The sequence below is a fragment of the Colletotrichum higginsianum genome, chromosome 2 (genome assembly GCF_001672515.1).
Source record: "Colletotrichum higginsianum IMI 349063 chromosome 2, whole genome shotgun sequence".
Classification (NCBI taxonomy): Eukaryota; Fungi; Ascomycota; class Sordariomycetes; order Glomerellales; family Glomerellaceae; genus Colletotrichum; species Colletotrichum higginsianum.
The window spans coordinates 3,934,626-3,950,517 of record NC_030955.1 but is presented as its reverse complement, the minus strand read 5'-3'; the positions used below and the strand labels follow the sequence as shown (position 1 = coordinate 3,950,517).

Sequence of the window (15,892 nt, the reverse complement as noted above, 5' to 3'; positions counted from 1 at the left end):
CTCAAGAATATCGTGTCTCGATGGAAGTCGACTGTGAGTGGCATTATTTGGCAGGTTGCCAGGTTCCGAGCTGCGTTGCACTGCGCGACAGGTCCGCGCCACTGGGGTGACAGCTCCAATTCAAGCAGACAAGACCAGACCAGACCAGACCGACCACTGCTCCCGGGCCCGGAGCTGCGAGCGTCGGCCTGGGGAATTGGAATCTATGGCACGGGGCAAGCATTGGTCGCCTCCGTTCCCCAATTGACTGGGGACGATGGTTTCCACCGGATCAGGAACAGAAGTCAAGACTTGGGGAGGGACGCAGTGCAGCAGTTACGCAATAACATTTTGGGCCAATGCTAATGTTGTATGTTTGTTGTGCGCAAGTGCGCAGTGCAGATTACTGTACCTTGCCAAGGTGGTATTGTAGGTCGAATGAAGAGAGGAGAGGAGACAGCGCGAGGTGGAAAGGTGCCAAAAGAAAGTGTTGCGTAAAAGGCCATATGCAAGATGTCTTATTAAAACTCGGCTGATGTCTGTCTCCTTTGGTGCATCTTAGAATCGTCATGGCTTGGTCTAGTTGGGACTCGGGAGCCTTCTCTCGTCGCTGTGATCGTCGTTTTATTTCGTTCCCTGCTGGCTGGTCGACCCGACGTTTTCTCATGGCCGTGCAAGGAACCTCGAAGGAGTCGGCAGCCAGGCGCAAAGAACAAAAGAAGAAAGGGTAAAGAAAAACAAAAATTCCCCGACGTTCTGTTGATCGTTGATCACACGGGAGACAGTTCTTCGACGGCGTTGTTGGGCTGACAAGTCATCGGGTGCAGTGCAGGCAGGTACACCGTACGAGTACTTCACAGAGTACAAGCTGTCGAAATTGTGCTGTGCACGGTACAGAGTACAGAGCAGCGTGCTTAGGTAAGAGCAGTAGTCCCACTCAGATAGGAATAGCTCGATAATGCCACACCTGCTCAGGTTTGTACAGTGATTTATCATTTCTTGAAAACTGTACAATTTTGGCGAGCAGCCGCTGGCATGAGTGCCCTGGTTCTTATCTTACTTTACTGCTCTTGTCCCCCCCGTCTATGTCTTGTTCAGTGACGTAAGTGCTCTCCGAATGCGGACCAAATTACTTCTCGATTCTTGTTGAAGCAGAGAATAAGAGGGAACAACAACATTGCAGTCCCATTTTGATGCAAGCCTACAGCAAAAGCAAGAGGAAAGAGAGAGTAGCAGAATGTCGGACAAACAACAACTCCACAGCAACGTGTGTTTCCAGCTTTCGTGTCCACTTAGAGAGTTGCACCAGCCGCCCAACCATTGCGACGCACGACCACCACCATCACTCACTCGCGCAATATGGCGATATCGACACGCCTCATCCCTCTCCTCCCCCTCGTCACCCGCCATTCCCTTGCTTTCTGGGTCCCCCTCCCCCTTTGGTCTCTCTCTTCTTCCTCTTTCCCTGTCCCCCTTCACATTTCGCTCTAACTCGACACCCACCCCTCCCCCCCCCACAGCGAAACGACCACCAACCGTCCAGAGCCGGACCTCACCACTATCCGCTGGTGGCTTCCACACCCACAGCTCACCACCACCACCACCACCACCACCTGGCACCACCTTATGACCAGATGCAGGCCCCTCCCGGTGACCAAGTCACAGGACTTGTCCGCCAGGACGCTCTGCCTGAAGATGGGTTGGGGCGGCGTTGGAGCAATGTCAATCCGACAAAGGTGCTGCGCGGCCCGGCCTGCTGTACGATGTATGCTGGCTGGCGCGTCTCGCACGCATTGCAGAAGTCGAGAGTCCAGCCACCCACCCCGCCCCTCTGGCGTTCCAAATGCTTTATTGTCGTGTACTGGATGGATTTCGCCCCTCAGACGTTTCGCTGACCGGGAACCCACTCGAGCTTGATAGTAATCGAGCCCAGCTCTTCACCGGGGTGCCGGCCAAACAGTCCATCCAAGGGCCGTCTCGTCCCCCGTCTCCCTCACTCCGTGCTAGGAACGCCGCCAGTGCTATTCGGGACGGTCAGCTGCTGCCTCCTCTCCCCCATCGGGCGCCATGCGGCCGTCTGCTCTGGGCAAGTCGGGGTGGGTTGTCGTGCCTCTGGCGGCATGCCGCTTCCATCGTCATTAGACGCAATCCCTCCATTGCTCGTACTTGCTTGCTGAACAGGCACAGGATAAAAGACTTTTGCCACTTGATACTATTCCCCCCCGTTTGGATACCCGTTACGCAAGCGAGTGTGGCCCCATGTCTGGGCAGTGAGCAAAGAGCTACCGAAAGGATCGTCACTGAAGCACTCCTTCCAACACGAACGGGCCCGCCAGCGCCCGGAGACGGACAAGCCACGACGCACTCGAGGAAGAGGCACGCTCGCTCTGTCCGAATCCTGAAAAAACAGATGTCGCCGTTCGGTTACGTCCAACATGCAACTAACTAGTGCGTCACTGGGCGCAGCTTTTCAAGTCCAGACCCTCGGTGATCGCAGTTTCAGTTGCCCAAACTGACGCTTTGGATGTATGCAAGACCAGTCTCGGTATGATTGTTGGTCTTCGGCAAAGTTCCAACATGGACGAGCCAGCGTTGTCACAAGGAGAGGCACGAAGTCTGCTTCCATGTCAGCAACTCGACGAGGTGCAGTGAAGCCTCCATAAGCCTGCTTGCTCTTCCCAATAAACGAAGATGGTACGTTCATCAAGCGCCCAATAAGCGGCGTGGAGGGCCGCGGAAAGCATTGGCTACGCGCGCTTCAAAACAGACAAAAGTTGACATTTCGCCAACGACGACGACATGTCATGCCTCATAACACCAACCTCATCGACATCCGATCCGCGCATTGGCACAAGCTTGTCATCCCATCGGCGACAGCGGCAAGTCGGGCATATGTTGTCCTATTCTTCTACTATACCGATGGCGATCGCACTGGAGCCATCGGCGCAAGCTCCGACTGGGACCTTTTTTTCCTTTTCCCTTTTGCCTCTACACATGAGTTGGTTTGCGCAAAAGAGAACCGCGCTAAGGGCATCGCCCCAAGTTTCCAACGCTGTCAGCTCCACACGCAAAGTGTCAAGTCGCCGTCGATCGCCAACTCTATCCTCCATCGTGAATTCAGCACGGCAGGGCTGCCCTAGTCTGCCGTGCAGATGGAGAGAGAGTGGCATCGGCCAGGGCAAATCGTCGATTGCCCTCAAGAACCTCAGCAAAAGGTGGTTCTCCAGCGCCATTGAGACATGGGTGTCAGGGTCATGCCCTGTCGAGGTGCTGCTGCACCCCTCACTGCTCGAACAGTGCAATGCCATGGCGAAAGCTGGATTCTCCATGCATAAAGCTCCCCCATCGAGGTAACTATCCCCGCCGATCATGGCCGATGGCATAACTGCACAAAACGGCTGTGTCGACGCACTCTCTGCAAAGACGCAACCCTGCACGCAAGGGAGATAAGGTTTACCGAGTGAAGTGAAGTGACAGCCAGCTTCAACATGGCGGACCTCGCGTCTCGAAAGAAACGAGACTTGCGACGGGAATATGCTTGATTTACGCGGTCATGGGACTGAACAGGGGAAAGACAAAGTTGGCTGCGCCCCGTCTTACGTGGGTATGGGATTTCTCGTTTCCCTATCTTTCTGCCGGAAATACGGATAGCTGGGAAACATGGCATCGGATTGAACCCGGACCGGCTCAGCCGTCATCCGTGTCATCGCCACGGAGCAGCTGGAACCCCCGCGAGCCGAGTTGAAAGTGATGAAGGCAGCAGGGCAAGCCGTAATCATTGTGTACGACTGACTACCTGTACTAAGCAGTGGATGCCATGCTCACAAACGGACTAGGTAGCGTTTCTAGCTAGCCCCTCTTGCCGCAGCTGCACATCACCCCCTCCAGTCTCCATCGGATGCGTGTCGCTATCAGGAGCCCCTGTCGACGAGAGTGGAGACATGCCAGGTACACTCAGGTACCCTGAAGTACCTCTTCGTTATCATTGAGGAAGCGAGCTGGTGACGCCGACAGTCTACGATGTCTCCAACCAAACCGCGTAAAGCGTTGCCTCTGCCAACTTTTTCGCTGTGTACCTGCGTCAGTAAGACGATATCTCACGCCTATAGATCGCCCTCTGCGAGAGTCGGACCTGTTCTCTCTCTATGTACGGAAACGACGGGATCGTGTAATAGGTTCGTTCACTGGGGATTGGGGATTGAGAGAAGGTTTATGGTGCTGCCGCTCCCGTGCGTTCCGCTCCCCCTTCACGAAGAAGACAAAGGAAAGGGTTGGACCCTTGGACTACTAGAGCCGATCGTGCGACTGCAACACAAAAGTTTCCCAGAAACCAGCCACTCGACTCAGGGGCCCCGAGGTGATGGGTTGGTGGCACTTGAGGGCTTCTCCGTCGCACCCATTTCGAGTTGGACAACGAAGACGAAGGCCGTCTTCGAAACGTTTGATTCAGACGTTTCTTCAGTTGAAGGACACTGAAAGACATGGTGCCTAGTCGGCGTGCCTGTCGATCTTGCTGAACATGCCCGAACCCAAAGCGGAATCGAGACTTCCCAGTCGCACATGGAAGATCCAGGATTGAAGGCTGGAAATGCCCGAATGCAGCGATCGACACGCGGATGCTGCATCCCTTTGAGCCCTGCCCCAATGAGCCGCACGCGTGGTGTCCGAGTAGAGCAGCGAAACGAGAGAGAGGGAGAGAGAAGTAAATCAGAATATACAAGAAGACCATATCTCCAACACTGGAACGTGAAACAACGGCGCACGGCAACCAGAGGAGCAACGGAATGCCATCGTGGACATGAACGGAATGTTGGCTCTTGTCCCAAGACCTCGACGACGACCAACTGCGGGCGGGCACGGATGGAGCGGTCAAGTCGGGGACTTGGGGCATCCATCCCACCCACACTCAAAGCTCCCACTAACCCCGCCGCGCCACACTCGCTCCAAGGTCCCTTATGCAGATGGCTAGGCAAGGCAGATAAGTAGTGTCAATTGCAGCAAAACCGCACGTCACTTTTTCTCCTGTTGGGTCTTTGTCAGAGATATCGCACGTCGTTCTTTTGCCCAGCATCTCCAGTTTGAGCCTTGAGCATTCTGCCTTGTTTCCCAGTTGTGATTCTTCCCCGCCGGTAGAAAGACCAGCCTCTTTGATCAACGAACCCCACCATGTCTGACGTGTATCGCAAGACGGGACGCGGAGGTATGATACAAGTCTGCCACTCTCAATGACCACTCTAATCTCGGTTTCGCAGGAAGCGGGAACTTTTACTCGAAAAAGGACGTTGAGGACGTCGAGAAGGCCAATCCCGAGGTGCGTGCAACTCTCTGTCTGCCTGTCTTATCTGTTGCTCCAAGTGATTGGACACGTGCTTATCCGCAACCAAAACACTACCAGGACGTCGAAGCCCAGAAGACGAACAACGCTACAGTCGCCTCGACTACCAGCTCGACCTCGCCGACGGCCGGCGGCTACGCGCGTGCGGGCAGAGGCGGGGCGGGTAATTTCCACGATGCTTCCTCCCTGCCAGATGCGAAGCACCAAGAAGAGGTCGTAGGGAAGACGCGGGCGGCCGTGAGCGCCAGCCTCGCGCGGTCGTCCCGGGGCGCCTCGGGACGTGGCGGGGCCGGCAACTACGGAGAAGCCAGCGTTCCGGGCGGCACCGAGACGGCCGAGGGGGAGGCGAAGCGCAAGGAGGCGCTGGAGAGAAAGATCATTGAGGACGTCGAGGCCGGTCTTCCGATGCCGCCGAGGGCGTACCAGCACACCTCGAAGAATGACGAGGACGAGGATTGACGTCGTCGTGTCAAGAGAGAACGAAAGAGGGTCTTTGTTACGCCAGGGCAGCTGTTTACGATTACCATTGGGGTACTCTTGGAGTTCAGGGGATGGGGTTTGATTGTACGACACCGAGAACATTGATACCCGCGACGCCCGCTTTGGGCGGTTCACTTTTTTCCGGATTGACACTTGATGGACAACGGCATTTGCGGGAGTCGCAATGGTAACATCTGTCTTGCTTGCTGCTTTTTATAGATATGGAAATGCTGGGTAGGTGTTGGGCCATGCATGCTTCTTGCGCTGATATGCGCCCTCTAATTCAATCGACATGTTCAGCAAAGATCCTCCTACTCGTATGGCATGAAAAGAGCATCCCGACTGGCTGCCCCAGAGGCCCTGGAGGACACGGGCAAGCGTCCGCAAGAGGGAAGGAAGGCGAAAGGCGGTGGACTGAGAGGACGCCCGATCTGAATCTGGACCTCGGATAACTTTTTTTCTTCTTGGTATTCCTTCTTCTCAGAGCCACCAAACGCCGTCGATGCTAACCGCCCTTTTGTATCCCTCAACGCCCGATAAACCAAAATAAACCCCCAAAAAGAACCCCCAACCTCTCTTCGCCGTGTCCATGAATGATGAGGGCGGGTGGGCGGAAGAGAGGGGGGGTCCCATCGATTAGCATTTTGTCTCTTTCTTCTTCTTTGCTTTGTGCGTCTTTTCCTCCCCTGAGCTCTTGGTCGGTTGGTCGGTGGTGTATAGACATGAGCTGACGTCGTCTCCTCTCTCCTGGCACCATCATCGTCTTCAATCCTCCATGTCGACATCGCCATCCTCTTCCTCGTCGTCGTCCTCGGCATCGTCGTCGTCGTCCCACTCGCCGTCGCCCTCCTGCAGGACGCCCTCGCGCTCCTCGATGACGTCTCCGTCGACCGTGACGCGCTGGCGAATCTTCTCCTTTCCAAAGACCTTGCCGGCACGGTTGCCCTTAGCGGCGAGCACGCGGCCCTCGGCCTCGAGGGCGGCGATCTCGTCCTCGGTGGCGCCCTCGGCAGCGAGTCTCTTCTTCTCGGAGCCGCGCAGGCGCGGCAGCAGGTGCTCGTTCTCGGCGACGAGCTTGCGGGCGGCGGCGATCTCGCGCTCGCGCTTGCCCTGCATGCGCTTCTTGTAGAAGATGCGCTCGCGGCGGGACCGGATCTCGGACACGCGCTCCATGGCCTTGAGCGTCTTGGCGACGAGGTCGCGGTCGTACCGCACGGGCACGTTGCGCCGCGCGCCGAACTGGAGCGTGCTGTCGACCGTCATCTCTTTGTGCGCCGAGGCGCGATACGCCTTTGTCCACTTGAGCTTGCGGGGGTTACGCTTCATCTTGAACTGTTTGGGTCCCACGGTGGTTAGTCTTGGCCCCTACTTGCTCCTCGGGATGGGGGATCGGATCGCGGACGCAATCGAGGACATACGTTCTTGTGGCACTTGCTGCGGCAGAAGCGAAAGACCTTGGCATCGTTACGGACGAAGGTGATGCCCTTGCTCGGGTAGGCAGGGCGACTGCAAAAGTAGCACGTCTCGATTCTGGGGAGCGTTGCGAGTTAGCCGCTTGCATGGGATCAATCCGTAGGTAAGTTTTTTGACCGGATTGGAAAACATACCTCATGGTGACGGCGTTGATACCTTGACGGGTATCACGGAGCGGGCAGTCACAAGGATTTTTTGGTTGTCGGTGGTGTTGTTTTGTTGATGGCGACAACTCTTCCACATACAGCACGACGCACGGGGGATTTCAGCGGAAGGCGGTGATTGAAGCCTTGCCTCTGGAAGTTTTTTAGAAATTTTTCTTCTGCCGCTCCCAGGCGCTGCTTATCGATTGTGGTGGGGCAGCGCCAGTTAGTAGTGAAAGTGCAATAGGACCAAAGCGATATATTGGTGGGGACTGAGGGGACTTGGCCCAAGCTTTCCCATCTTCCCCCAAGGTCGGAAGAACACGCTCTCCGAAAAACTCCCGGAGGAGCACGGACCAGTACCGGCGCATCGCGGCTTTTGGCTCATCGGAGCGGCGAAACTCCAAAGAAAAAAAAGCTCTCCCCCCCCCATCCAAGGCCTTCTTCGCGATACCACCCGCCCTTTCTTCCGCAGTCATTCATCATCCTCGATCCACCACACTCGCCGACATCTACGAAATCCCCAAATCATGGCTTCTGTTCTTGCTGTCGGAGCCGGCGCTGCCGTCGCAGCTTTCTTGGTATGTCGGTCCGCTTTTTCGCATGACGTGCGTAGCTCCAGGTAGCGAGCAAAACCGCTGACGGGTATGGATTTCCTCCAGGGCCGGGCCGGTCTCGTCGCATGGCGCCGATCTCGCGGCGGCGTGGGCGCGATGGGCAAGGCTTTTTACAAGGGCGGCTTCGAGCCCAAGATGAACAAGCGCGAGGCCTGCCTCATCCTCTCTCTCCAGTAAGCAGCGAAGCCTACCTCCCCCTTCGAATCCCGCGGTCTCGCTGGACAATTGGAGGACAGTAGTTGGGACAGTAGTAGCTGACATCAGGGTCCCACAGAGAGAGCGGTGTCAGCCGTGACAAGATCCGCAAGGCGCACCGCACGTTGATGCTCCTCAACCACCCCGACCGCGGCGGGAGCCCCTACCTCGCGACCAAGGTCAACGAGGCCAAGGAGTTGCTCGAGAAAATGACGTCTTGACACTAGCCACTCCTATTATGTCGATGATGGGGAGTCTACGAAATGTAACAACAACAATACGAACGGGAGGGCAAAAAAGGGGGGACTCATTCGCCAAGGGCTGGAACTTCCTTGGGGGGAAGGTCTTGCTTGATGGTTGATTATGCTTGTAATAACAAACGGGTCGTTCTTCATAGCGGTGGCGTTTCATGGGTGGTTCCTCTCCCCCCCTTTGGAGAAAAGGGGAGGAGAGGGAATACAAGGGTCGTGTATACACGCGGCTGGACTGGTCTTTGGGTATTTGGGGCATGTTGTAACATTATGCTTAATGGCACGAGACCCTCTCGTCTCTCTTCTCCCATCTATACACAGTACACTTGTCTGGCGAGGTCCGATCCCCGAGATCTATGCTTTGCTCTGGCGGAACGGGTTTTTGCGAAGCCCAATCCGCGCCGGGCGATAGATCGGGCTTTGGCAGGCTGGTAGATTTCCTCGCTGGGAAGCAGCTTCATGGAGGTATTAAGGCAGAAAAGGGGGCCGTTTCTCTATGACTTAGTCAACAGCAACTGCGGACAAAACAGCTGACATATTATTGGCAGAAGTTCAGGCCATTCGATATGTTACTGTCGCTTATCCAGTCTTCGATGAGCTTCCGAGCTAGAGGATGGGAAGCATCTCAACAGAGCAGGTCCACCAAACTGGAGTCGTGCCATTTAATATGTCCTTCGTATTTGGATGCTTCTCCTTCTCAGGCTTCCTTGCAGTGATGTCTGATCAATCCTGCAGCTTGCTTGATATTGCAGTCTTGGAGCATTGTGGGCACCCTTGAACTCCTGACTTTAAGACAGTGGCCATGTCTTTCGTTGCTATCCAAGGCTTTCAAAGCGGAAGGCCTGGCTCATGCTATGCAAAGCAGACTTCGTGTGGTGGAGCTTTGGTAATTGGAAAACTAAACGATGGTAGACACTTGAGTATTCCTATGCAAAGCAAAAGACGTCTAAAAAGAAAGAGTGATGTCCTGACAAATTGTAATATTCTCTTTGTTTTTAATGCAATTCAAAGTAAACATTTCAGCAATCTTCTCAGTGACACTCTCAAAAGTCTTAAAGACACATGGGAAAATTGGTGTAGTTTGAAGAGGATCTTCTTAAATCAAGTCCTTTAGTTTATGTTTAACACCTTTGCGTGACAATCAAAAGCACATCTTATGTATAACCCCCTCACTGACCATTTTTCATTGCTTCTTTGTAAGCTATCTCTCTTGTTGCAGTTTCTCTTCTTAAATAAGAACTAAAGCTTACACAAAGCCTAGTGTCTAATCTACATACACGTGGCTTCTACAGGATGCAGATACCAGGAAGTCATTCACTGTTACTAAGAAATAAGATTGGCCTGCTGTTGTTTCTTGTTAGTTGTGGAAGAAACATCCTACCTATTCAATTAAATACCTACTTCCTTCTCTCCTACCGGTCATTTTCAACAATTTTGCCTTCCCCCTTCTGTTATTAATTAAAGAAGGAACGACTTGACTTTTTTGCTTCCTCTTCCTCCCATTGGCAACTTGGCTTTAGAAAAAGGCCTCTACTTTCACTTCAATCTCATTCGGGTTCTCCAACCCAACCACATCCAACCCATCAACATCTTCACCAAGCCTTCTTGTTTGCTGTACCCCCAACCATTTTCATACCCCGACTACTTCTCCCGTTCTTGATTGAGTCAGCTCCAACCACTCGGTCTCTTGTTTGTTCATAACCAAGAAAAAATCCCAATTCATATCTCACTTCTTCTCTCTCCTATTTCGGTACCTCATGATGGACCGGCCTCACGACGAACAACTGAGGATGCTTCTCATCCGGGCCTTCGAAAAGAGAATGAAGTTTGAGGAAGGCCCGCATCAAGAGGTGGAAGAAGACCCCGAGACCATCGTTCTCGACCCCCTCGCTCTCGACCACCAGACCGCAGCCAAGAAGGCCGCCACGAAGGGAACATCCATCACCAAGCCGACGCTCGGCAAAGCAGCTACCCACTTCGTCGGACCGCCCCTCGAGCCATCCAGATCCGACAAGCTGGCGCCTGCCGCTCTCGACGCTCTCCTCAAACAGGACTTCCCCAGGTTCAAGAACATGAAAGCCGGCGACCTCTCGGAGGAAGGCATGACCTTCGTCGCATGGGACCTGGCTCGGAGATATCCCTCGAGCTTCATCGGCAAGATGAACCGCCCCAAAGTGAATTTTCTTGTGGATTGTGGGAGCTGCGCAGCTGACATGTCTCATAGGCGCAGCCCTTCTTCGACGACATGACAGAGGAGCAGACCTGGGACTTGTAGGGTTTCCTGTCAAGCTTTAAGGAAACTGCCTTTTAGAATCATAAGCTAACGCCTCCCAGCTTCTACGTCTACCATCCACAGGCGTTGGACAGTAACCCCTACATCTTCGTCCCGACCGAGCAATTCCAGCACTTCCTCGACGTCATCAACGCCTCGATCCAGACGAACCTGACTATCCCCGCCGGCAAGCCGGGCGAGATGTTCTACGTCACCTTCGGACCCAGCTGCACAATTCGCCCAAAGTACATCGCCCGCTCGGCCTCGCACAACGAGTACCGAGCCGTCCGTGACACGATTCCTCCCCCCGAGAAGGAGGACGCCTGCGCCGGCGCGACCGCCTTCGGAAAAGAGATGCTCCTGTCCCTCCTCAACATGCATAATAACTACAAGGACACCAAGACCAAGAGCAGCAAGAAGAAGCAGGAAAAGGCCCACAATCGCGAGGAGTCCCTCTACGACGCGCAGCTGTACCTCGGCCTCCGTCCTAAGGCGAGCGACGTCAAGAATAAGGAGAAGGAGACCGCTCTGGATAAGCCGTTGCCCCATGCGCGCGAGCAAGACGTTGTGTTTGTGTGCATCGACATCGAGGTCGCCGAGGAGCATCACGGTACCGTCCTCGAGATCGGATTGTCGATCTTGGACACCAGGAACCTTGCCGGCGTCCCGCCCGGTGAGAACGGCCGCAACTGGGTCCCGTTTATCAAGAACCGCCACCTCATCACCGATGAGTATCGACATATCCGCAACCGCAAGTACATCAAGGGCTGCCCCGAGAACTTCAACTTCGGGTAAGTTCTTTTCACCCATCCTCCCAAACACAAGGCAACGGAAGCTTGCAAGAATATTCGCTAACAATGATTAGTAAGAGTGAGTATCCCAAGCTCAGCGATCTCGGCCCCTCGATCATTGCGGCCATTAACAACCTCTCCGAGGCCGGCAAAGAGGACGTCTCCGAGGCTGACAGACGTTTCCGCAACATCGTCCTCGTCGGCCACGACCTTCGAGCCGATCTCGGCTTCCTGGAGCGGATGGGTGTCGAGTTGTGGACCGTCGGCGGCGTCATGAGCCGCACCCTCGACACGAAGGACATGCATCAGGCTTGGCGCCACGAGTCTCAGGGCCGTAGCCTGGCCATGGTTCTGACCGACCTGGACATCCCACACAGCAACCTCCACAACGCGGGCAACGACGCGGCATACACCCTGCAGGCGATGCTCGGTGTGGCGGTTGCGGCGATGGTGGACAAGAGCCAGAAAAAGAACGCTGATCTTGAGGTTGAGGAGCAGCCGGTTGGCGTTTGAGAGCAAGCCATTGCAAAGATGCAGTATAAAAACCCCCAAGGATGAAGAGAAGCAGATGGAGGCGGTTTCACAGGAAGTGGGTAACGCGGAGTCGATTAGAATTTACATTTCATACCCCTTGAGAAAAAACACAAATGAACGCCCGCTTTCAGTCCGTTATTTTGATTTCAAAAACTGCAGTCAAGTTAGCGACGTCACATGACACTACGTGTTGATCGTGGCGGGCGGAAAGGAAAAAAAAACAAACCTCGTCAGCCTGCTCGCTCGTGACGTCCGACACCTCGGACGTCGCCTGATCCACGAGCCCCAGCCTCGACATCCGAATCTTCCACCACATCTCGCGTCGGTCGCCGCCCAGCTCCCCGGAGAGGATCTTCCCCTTGAGGCCCCTAACGATGTCATTGTACACCGCCGGCTCGTCGAGGTCGACGAGGCCGCCGCGCAGGACGGTGAGGTTCTCGAGGGCGCGGGCGTAGTTGGCGTCGCCGAAGCTGTCGGCCACGAGCCGCGCGACGATGTCGCCCATCTGCGTGGCCGCGTCGACAATCGTTTCGACCTCGTCGGCGACGGCGAGGGCGCGCTTGAACTCGGGGATGGCGTTCTCCACGCTGATCTTGGGCCGTTTGGGCTGCGTGCCCAGGAGGGCGTCGACGTCGAGGCCCGAGAGGGGTTTCGACGCCTCGTGCTTGCGTTTGCCTTTTGCTTTGGGGGGCACTGTCGGGTGGTGTCTGCTTAGCCATGGAGGTTCTGGTGGAGAAATTGGGGAGGGGGGGGAGGGTTTGTCGGATCCCCGAGCTTTGCTTACCTTTCTTGACCTGCGCTGCTGAAACGAGGGTTTTGATCTGCGAGCTGGACTGCTCGACGAGCTCCTCGGGTGGTGCGGCATAGCGGACGAGGATGGGAGGAACGGGTTCGATGGTACCCTGAGGGTCGACCGCCCTTTGGCGGATGGCTTGGTTGATCCTGTGGATCATGGGGTTATAGGTGTCGTCGATTGCGGCGTACTCTGACGGGTTTCTATATGACTGTCAGCTACCTGGTCTTCATCCCCCACTGGGAGGGGGGCACGCTCACCCATCTTCATCGGCGCCGAAAGTGCCCAGGTCCATGGAATCGACGTAGTCGCTCATCGCTGCCGTGAGGTCGTCGCCGGGCAGCAGGCGGTGGTTTTCCGTGATCTCCTGCCCGCTGACAGTGACGACGCGGTCAAGGGGCGGGAATTGGTACCCGCGGACGTCCTCCGCGAAGGGGAGGGGCACGTCGTAGAGACATTCCATGTCCGGCTCGATGCGCGGGGCGAGGAGAACCAGGACAGGGTCCTTCTTGTCCTTGACGACGAGACGGGCGACGGCGTAGGACTCGAGCTCGTAGAGGGCGTGGATGAGGGAGGAGAGTGCGAGTTGTGACTTTTCGTCGAATTTGCGGCTGACTGTCATGCAGGTCTCGCCCATGTTGAGGAACGGTTCGTACTAGATCCGAGTGAGCAAAAGGGGGTTTGTCCGCGGGGAGGGCTACGCTCATACCTTTTCACAGGGGATGAATCCGATGATGCTAAAGGTCCTGACGGTCTCGAGCTTGGTGACGTTCCACTCGGACTCACTGATCGCCACCGCCGTCCGGCCGTACTCGTACCCCTTGGCCAACGAATCGAACTCGACGTCGCGCTTGCCGCCTGGGGCGTCGGGGTCGTTGACCCTGTACGTACGTGCGGACCGGACCGCCGCGAAACCCGACACCGACTCAACTCCCTCCATGGGCTCACCTTCGAGGGCCTGCGTCGATTGGGAAGCAGCGCCCTGCCCCTCGGCCGACACGACGACCGTGGAAGCTGTCGGGGGCTTGGCCTGCTTGGTCCTGAAGTAGCGCTCGACGTTGATGACGACGGGCGTGGGCGGGATCTTGAGGTCCGCGGGCGGGTCGGCAAGGCCGAGGGTCAGGGGCCCGTCGTACGTCTTGTACGGCCTGGTTGGCTTGAGGCGCGGGGTGTCGAGCTCGTCGATGGCCTCTGCAATGGTTGCGAACTGACCTTTGTCGCACTTGGAGACGAGTTCCTGGAGGATCCCCTCGTTTTTTTTCTGCAGAGTGGCGTTTAGTGGCGCGAGGTGACCGGACGACGCAGAGAGATGGCCTACATACCTTGATCGAGGGCTTGTCTTCCTCCTTGAAGCCGTACTCTGCATCGTCAAAGTCGACGCCCCTACGGCGTGTTAGTGGGGGTGTTGTTAACCCAGTATCGAACTCCCCAAACTTACAGAACAGTCAACTCAATCCCATCTTGGTTGATCTTCTTCGCAATCGAGTCGATGTCATCGCCGTCGATGGGGGCCAACCCGTCAGTGACGAGGTAGATGCGCCGCTTGTACTTGAGCGTCCTGGTGAATTTCTCAATCATGTCCACGGCGAGGACCACGGCGGAGACTGCGTCGCCGGTCTCGGTCTCGCTCGGCTTGACCTCCGCCCTGAGCTCCCTCAGCGAGGTCAGGGTCATGGGGCCGAGCTCCCGCAGGACGGAGATGTTCTCATAGCCCTCGTCGTCCATCATGGCGTTGCGCGTCTCGTCCGTCTTGAGACCGATGAAGCCGACGGTCCACGTCTTGCGCGAGGCGGCGACCGTGGTCGATATCTTGTCCCAGACATAGCGCATGCTCCAGTCCAGGTCCGGCTCGGTGCGGCCATTGTGGCAGTCAGCCATGGACGAGCCGAGGTCGACGATGTAGACCGACGCCTCCTTGTCGGCCATTGTTGCAGTGAGGGGTGTTTTTTTTCTTTTTTCGTGTGTGATTTTAATGTAGACGATGCATTGGGATTTGCGAGGTCTCGGAAGATGTTGAACTAGAAGGCTCACAAAGAAGAGGCCCGGCGTATAAATGGAGAGTCACTGTGACGGAGCGGGACATGGACCTGGACCCTGGCTCGATTTAGGCAGATGAGGTCCATTGAGCTCCAGGCTGCTACGCGCCCCAGCAGCGCGTTGAGCTGATGCCCGGTGATTGTCTTCGCGCTATCACGTGATGATAACGACAAGGTGCTACAATGATAAGAGACGGGGAGGAACCAGCATCTTGCTCTATTCAGTGTTTAGAGTATCTACAAAGTACAAGACCTTGATTGATTCGCACCATTCGTTTCTCGACCTCGAAACAGCCATACCATGCGCGCACGAGTCAGAAACTGCCGGGTGGTTCAGTTGCAGCGGCCAATGGCAGCGATCAAGCTGCTTGGAATTCTAGAGAAACGTGCACTCAAGCTTTGAGCAAAAGACTCGTGAGCAGAGAGGCCCCCCCCCGGTTAAAGTAGTGTGCCAGCTCCCAGCGCTGTCGGCAGCTGCTGGGCTGCTGGAATGGAGCTCTGCCGAGGTGACCTCATACATTCTACCCGACCCCTGTCACCAAACCTCCCGCGGCTTGTTCCAGACGGCTGGCAACCTCATCGACTGACAGATCTTCGCCGCAAACCACCTCACATCACACCCCAATTCAAACCTCCTTACTTCAGTTCAGAAGGGTAATTAAAATCGCCAGACCTCCCATTCAAAGCAATCACCGGCCGCCCATCATGCCCGACTCCATCGTCTTCTCCCCGGGACCGTACCACATCATATCGTAAGCCCCGTCCCTGTGGAAAAGTGTCACAAACCCCGACTACGTGCATTATTGATACCTAACCTCGCGGGTTCCCTCCCCCCCCCTTCAGCTATGGTGCCCTCCTGGGAACGACATTCTTCCATGTAAGCCGGGATGCAACGAACCGCAGCCCTCCCCCCCCATCTGCCTCCCCGGTGACGCCGGAGATGAAATGAAATGACTGACACGCACAACCCCCCCGCCCTCAAGTCCTTCGTGA

The 15,892-nt window shown here is 55.8% G+C and overlaps 6 protein-coding genes across 6 annotated transcripts; 4 read left to right on the top strand and 2 right to left on the bottom strand.

The window, feature by feature from the left end:
- Nucleotides 1-2,783: 2,783 nt before the first annotated feature.
- On the top strand, nucleotides 2,784-3,119 carry CH63R_02894 (uncharacterized protein; the record flags this gene model as incomplete). Its single annotated transcript, XM_018297869.1, has 1 exon — nucleotides 2,784-3,119. One exon carries the CDS (start codon nucleotides 2,784-2,786, stop codon nucleotides 3,117-3,119), a length of 336 nt encoding a protein of 111 aa, XP_018162685.1.
- A 2,026-nt stretch (nucleotides 3,120-5,145) lies between these two features.
- On the top strand, nucleotides 5,146-5,773 carry CH63R_02893 (uncharacterized protein; the record flags this gene model as incomplete). Its single annotated transcript, XM_018297868.1, has 3 exons — nucleotides 5,146-5,179; nucleotides 5,232-5,290; nucleotides 5,375-5,773. The coding sequence occupies 3 exons, from the start codon at nucleotides 5,146-5,148 to the stop codon at nucleotides 5,771-5,773; spliced, it is 492 nt and encodes a 163-aa protein (XP_018162684.1).
- Nucleotides 5,774-6,559: 786 nt separating this feature from the next.
- On the bottom strand, nucleotides 6,560-7,406 carry CH63R_02892 (Ribosomal protein L24e; the record flags this gene model as incomplete). The annotated part of the gene is made up of 3 exons (XM_018297867.1): nucleotides 6,560-7,126; nucleotides 7,213-7,324; nucleotides 7,402-7,406. 3 exons carry the CDS (start codon nucleotides 7,404-7,406, stop codon nucleotides 6,560-6,562), a joined length of 684 nt encoding a protein of 227 aa, XP_018162683.1.
- Nucleotides 7,407-7,940: 534 nt separating this feature from the next.
- On the top strand, nucleotides 7,941-8,443 carry CH63R_02891 (Mitochondrial chaperone; the record flags this gene model as incomplete). The annotated part of the gene is made up of 3 exons (XM_018297866.1): nucleotides 7,941-7,991; nucleotides 8,037-8,200; nucleotides 8,302-8,443. 3 exons carry the CDS (start codon nucleotides 7,941-7,943, stop codon nucleotides 8,441-8,443), a joined length of 357 nt encoding a protein of 118 aa, XP_018162682.1.
- Nucleotides 8,444-10,233: 1,790 nt separating this feature from the next.
- CH63R_02890 (QDE-2-interacting protein) lies at nucleotides 10,234-12,049 on the top strand (the record flags this gene model as incomplete). The annotated part of the gene is made up of 4 exons (XM_018297865.1): nucleotides 10,234-10,647; nucleotides 10,698-10,744; nucleotides 10,808-11,536; nucleotides 11,611-12,049. 4 exons carry the CDS (start codon nucleotides 10,234-10,236, stop codon nucleotides 12,047-12,049), a joined length of 1,629 nt encoding a protein of 542 aa, XP_018162681.1.
- A 156-nt stretch (nucleotides 12,050-12,205) lies between these two features.
- On the bottom strand, nucleotides 12,206-14,789 carry CH63R_02889 (ATP-dependent DNA helicase II subunit 2; the record flags this gene model as incomplete). The annotated part of the gene is made up of 7 exons (XM_018297864.1): nucleotides 12,206-12,223; nucleotides 12,297-12,763; nucleotides 12,855-13,066; nucleotides 13,124-13,518; nucleotides 13,573-14,124; nucleotides 14,186-14,246; nucleotides 14,302-14,789. 7 exons carry the CDS (start codon nucleotides 14,787-14,789, stop codon nucleotides 12,206-12,208), a joined length of 2,193 nt encoding a protein of 730 aa, XP_018162680.1.
- Nucleotides 14,790-15,892: the final 1,103 nt, after the last annotated feature.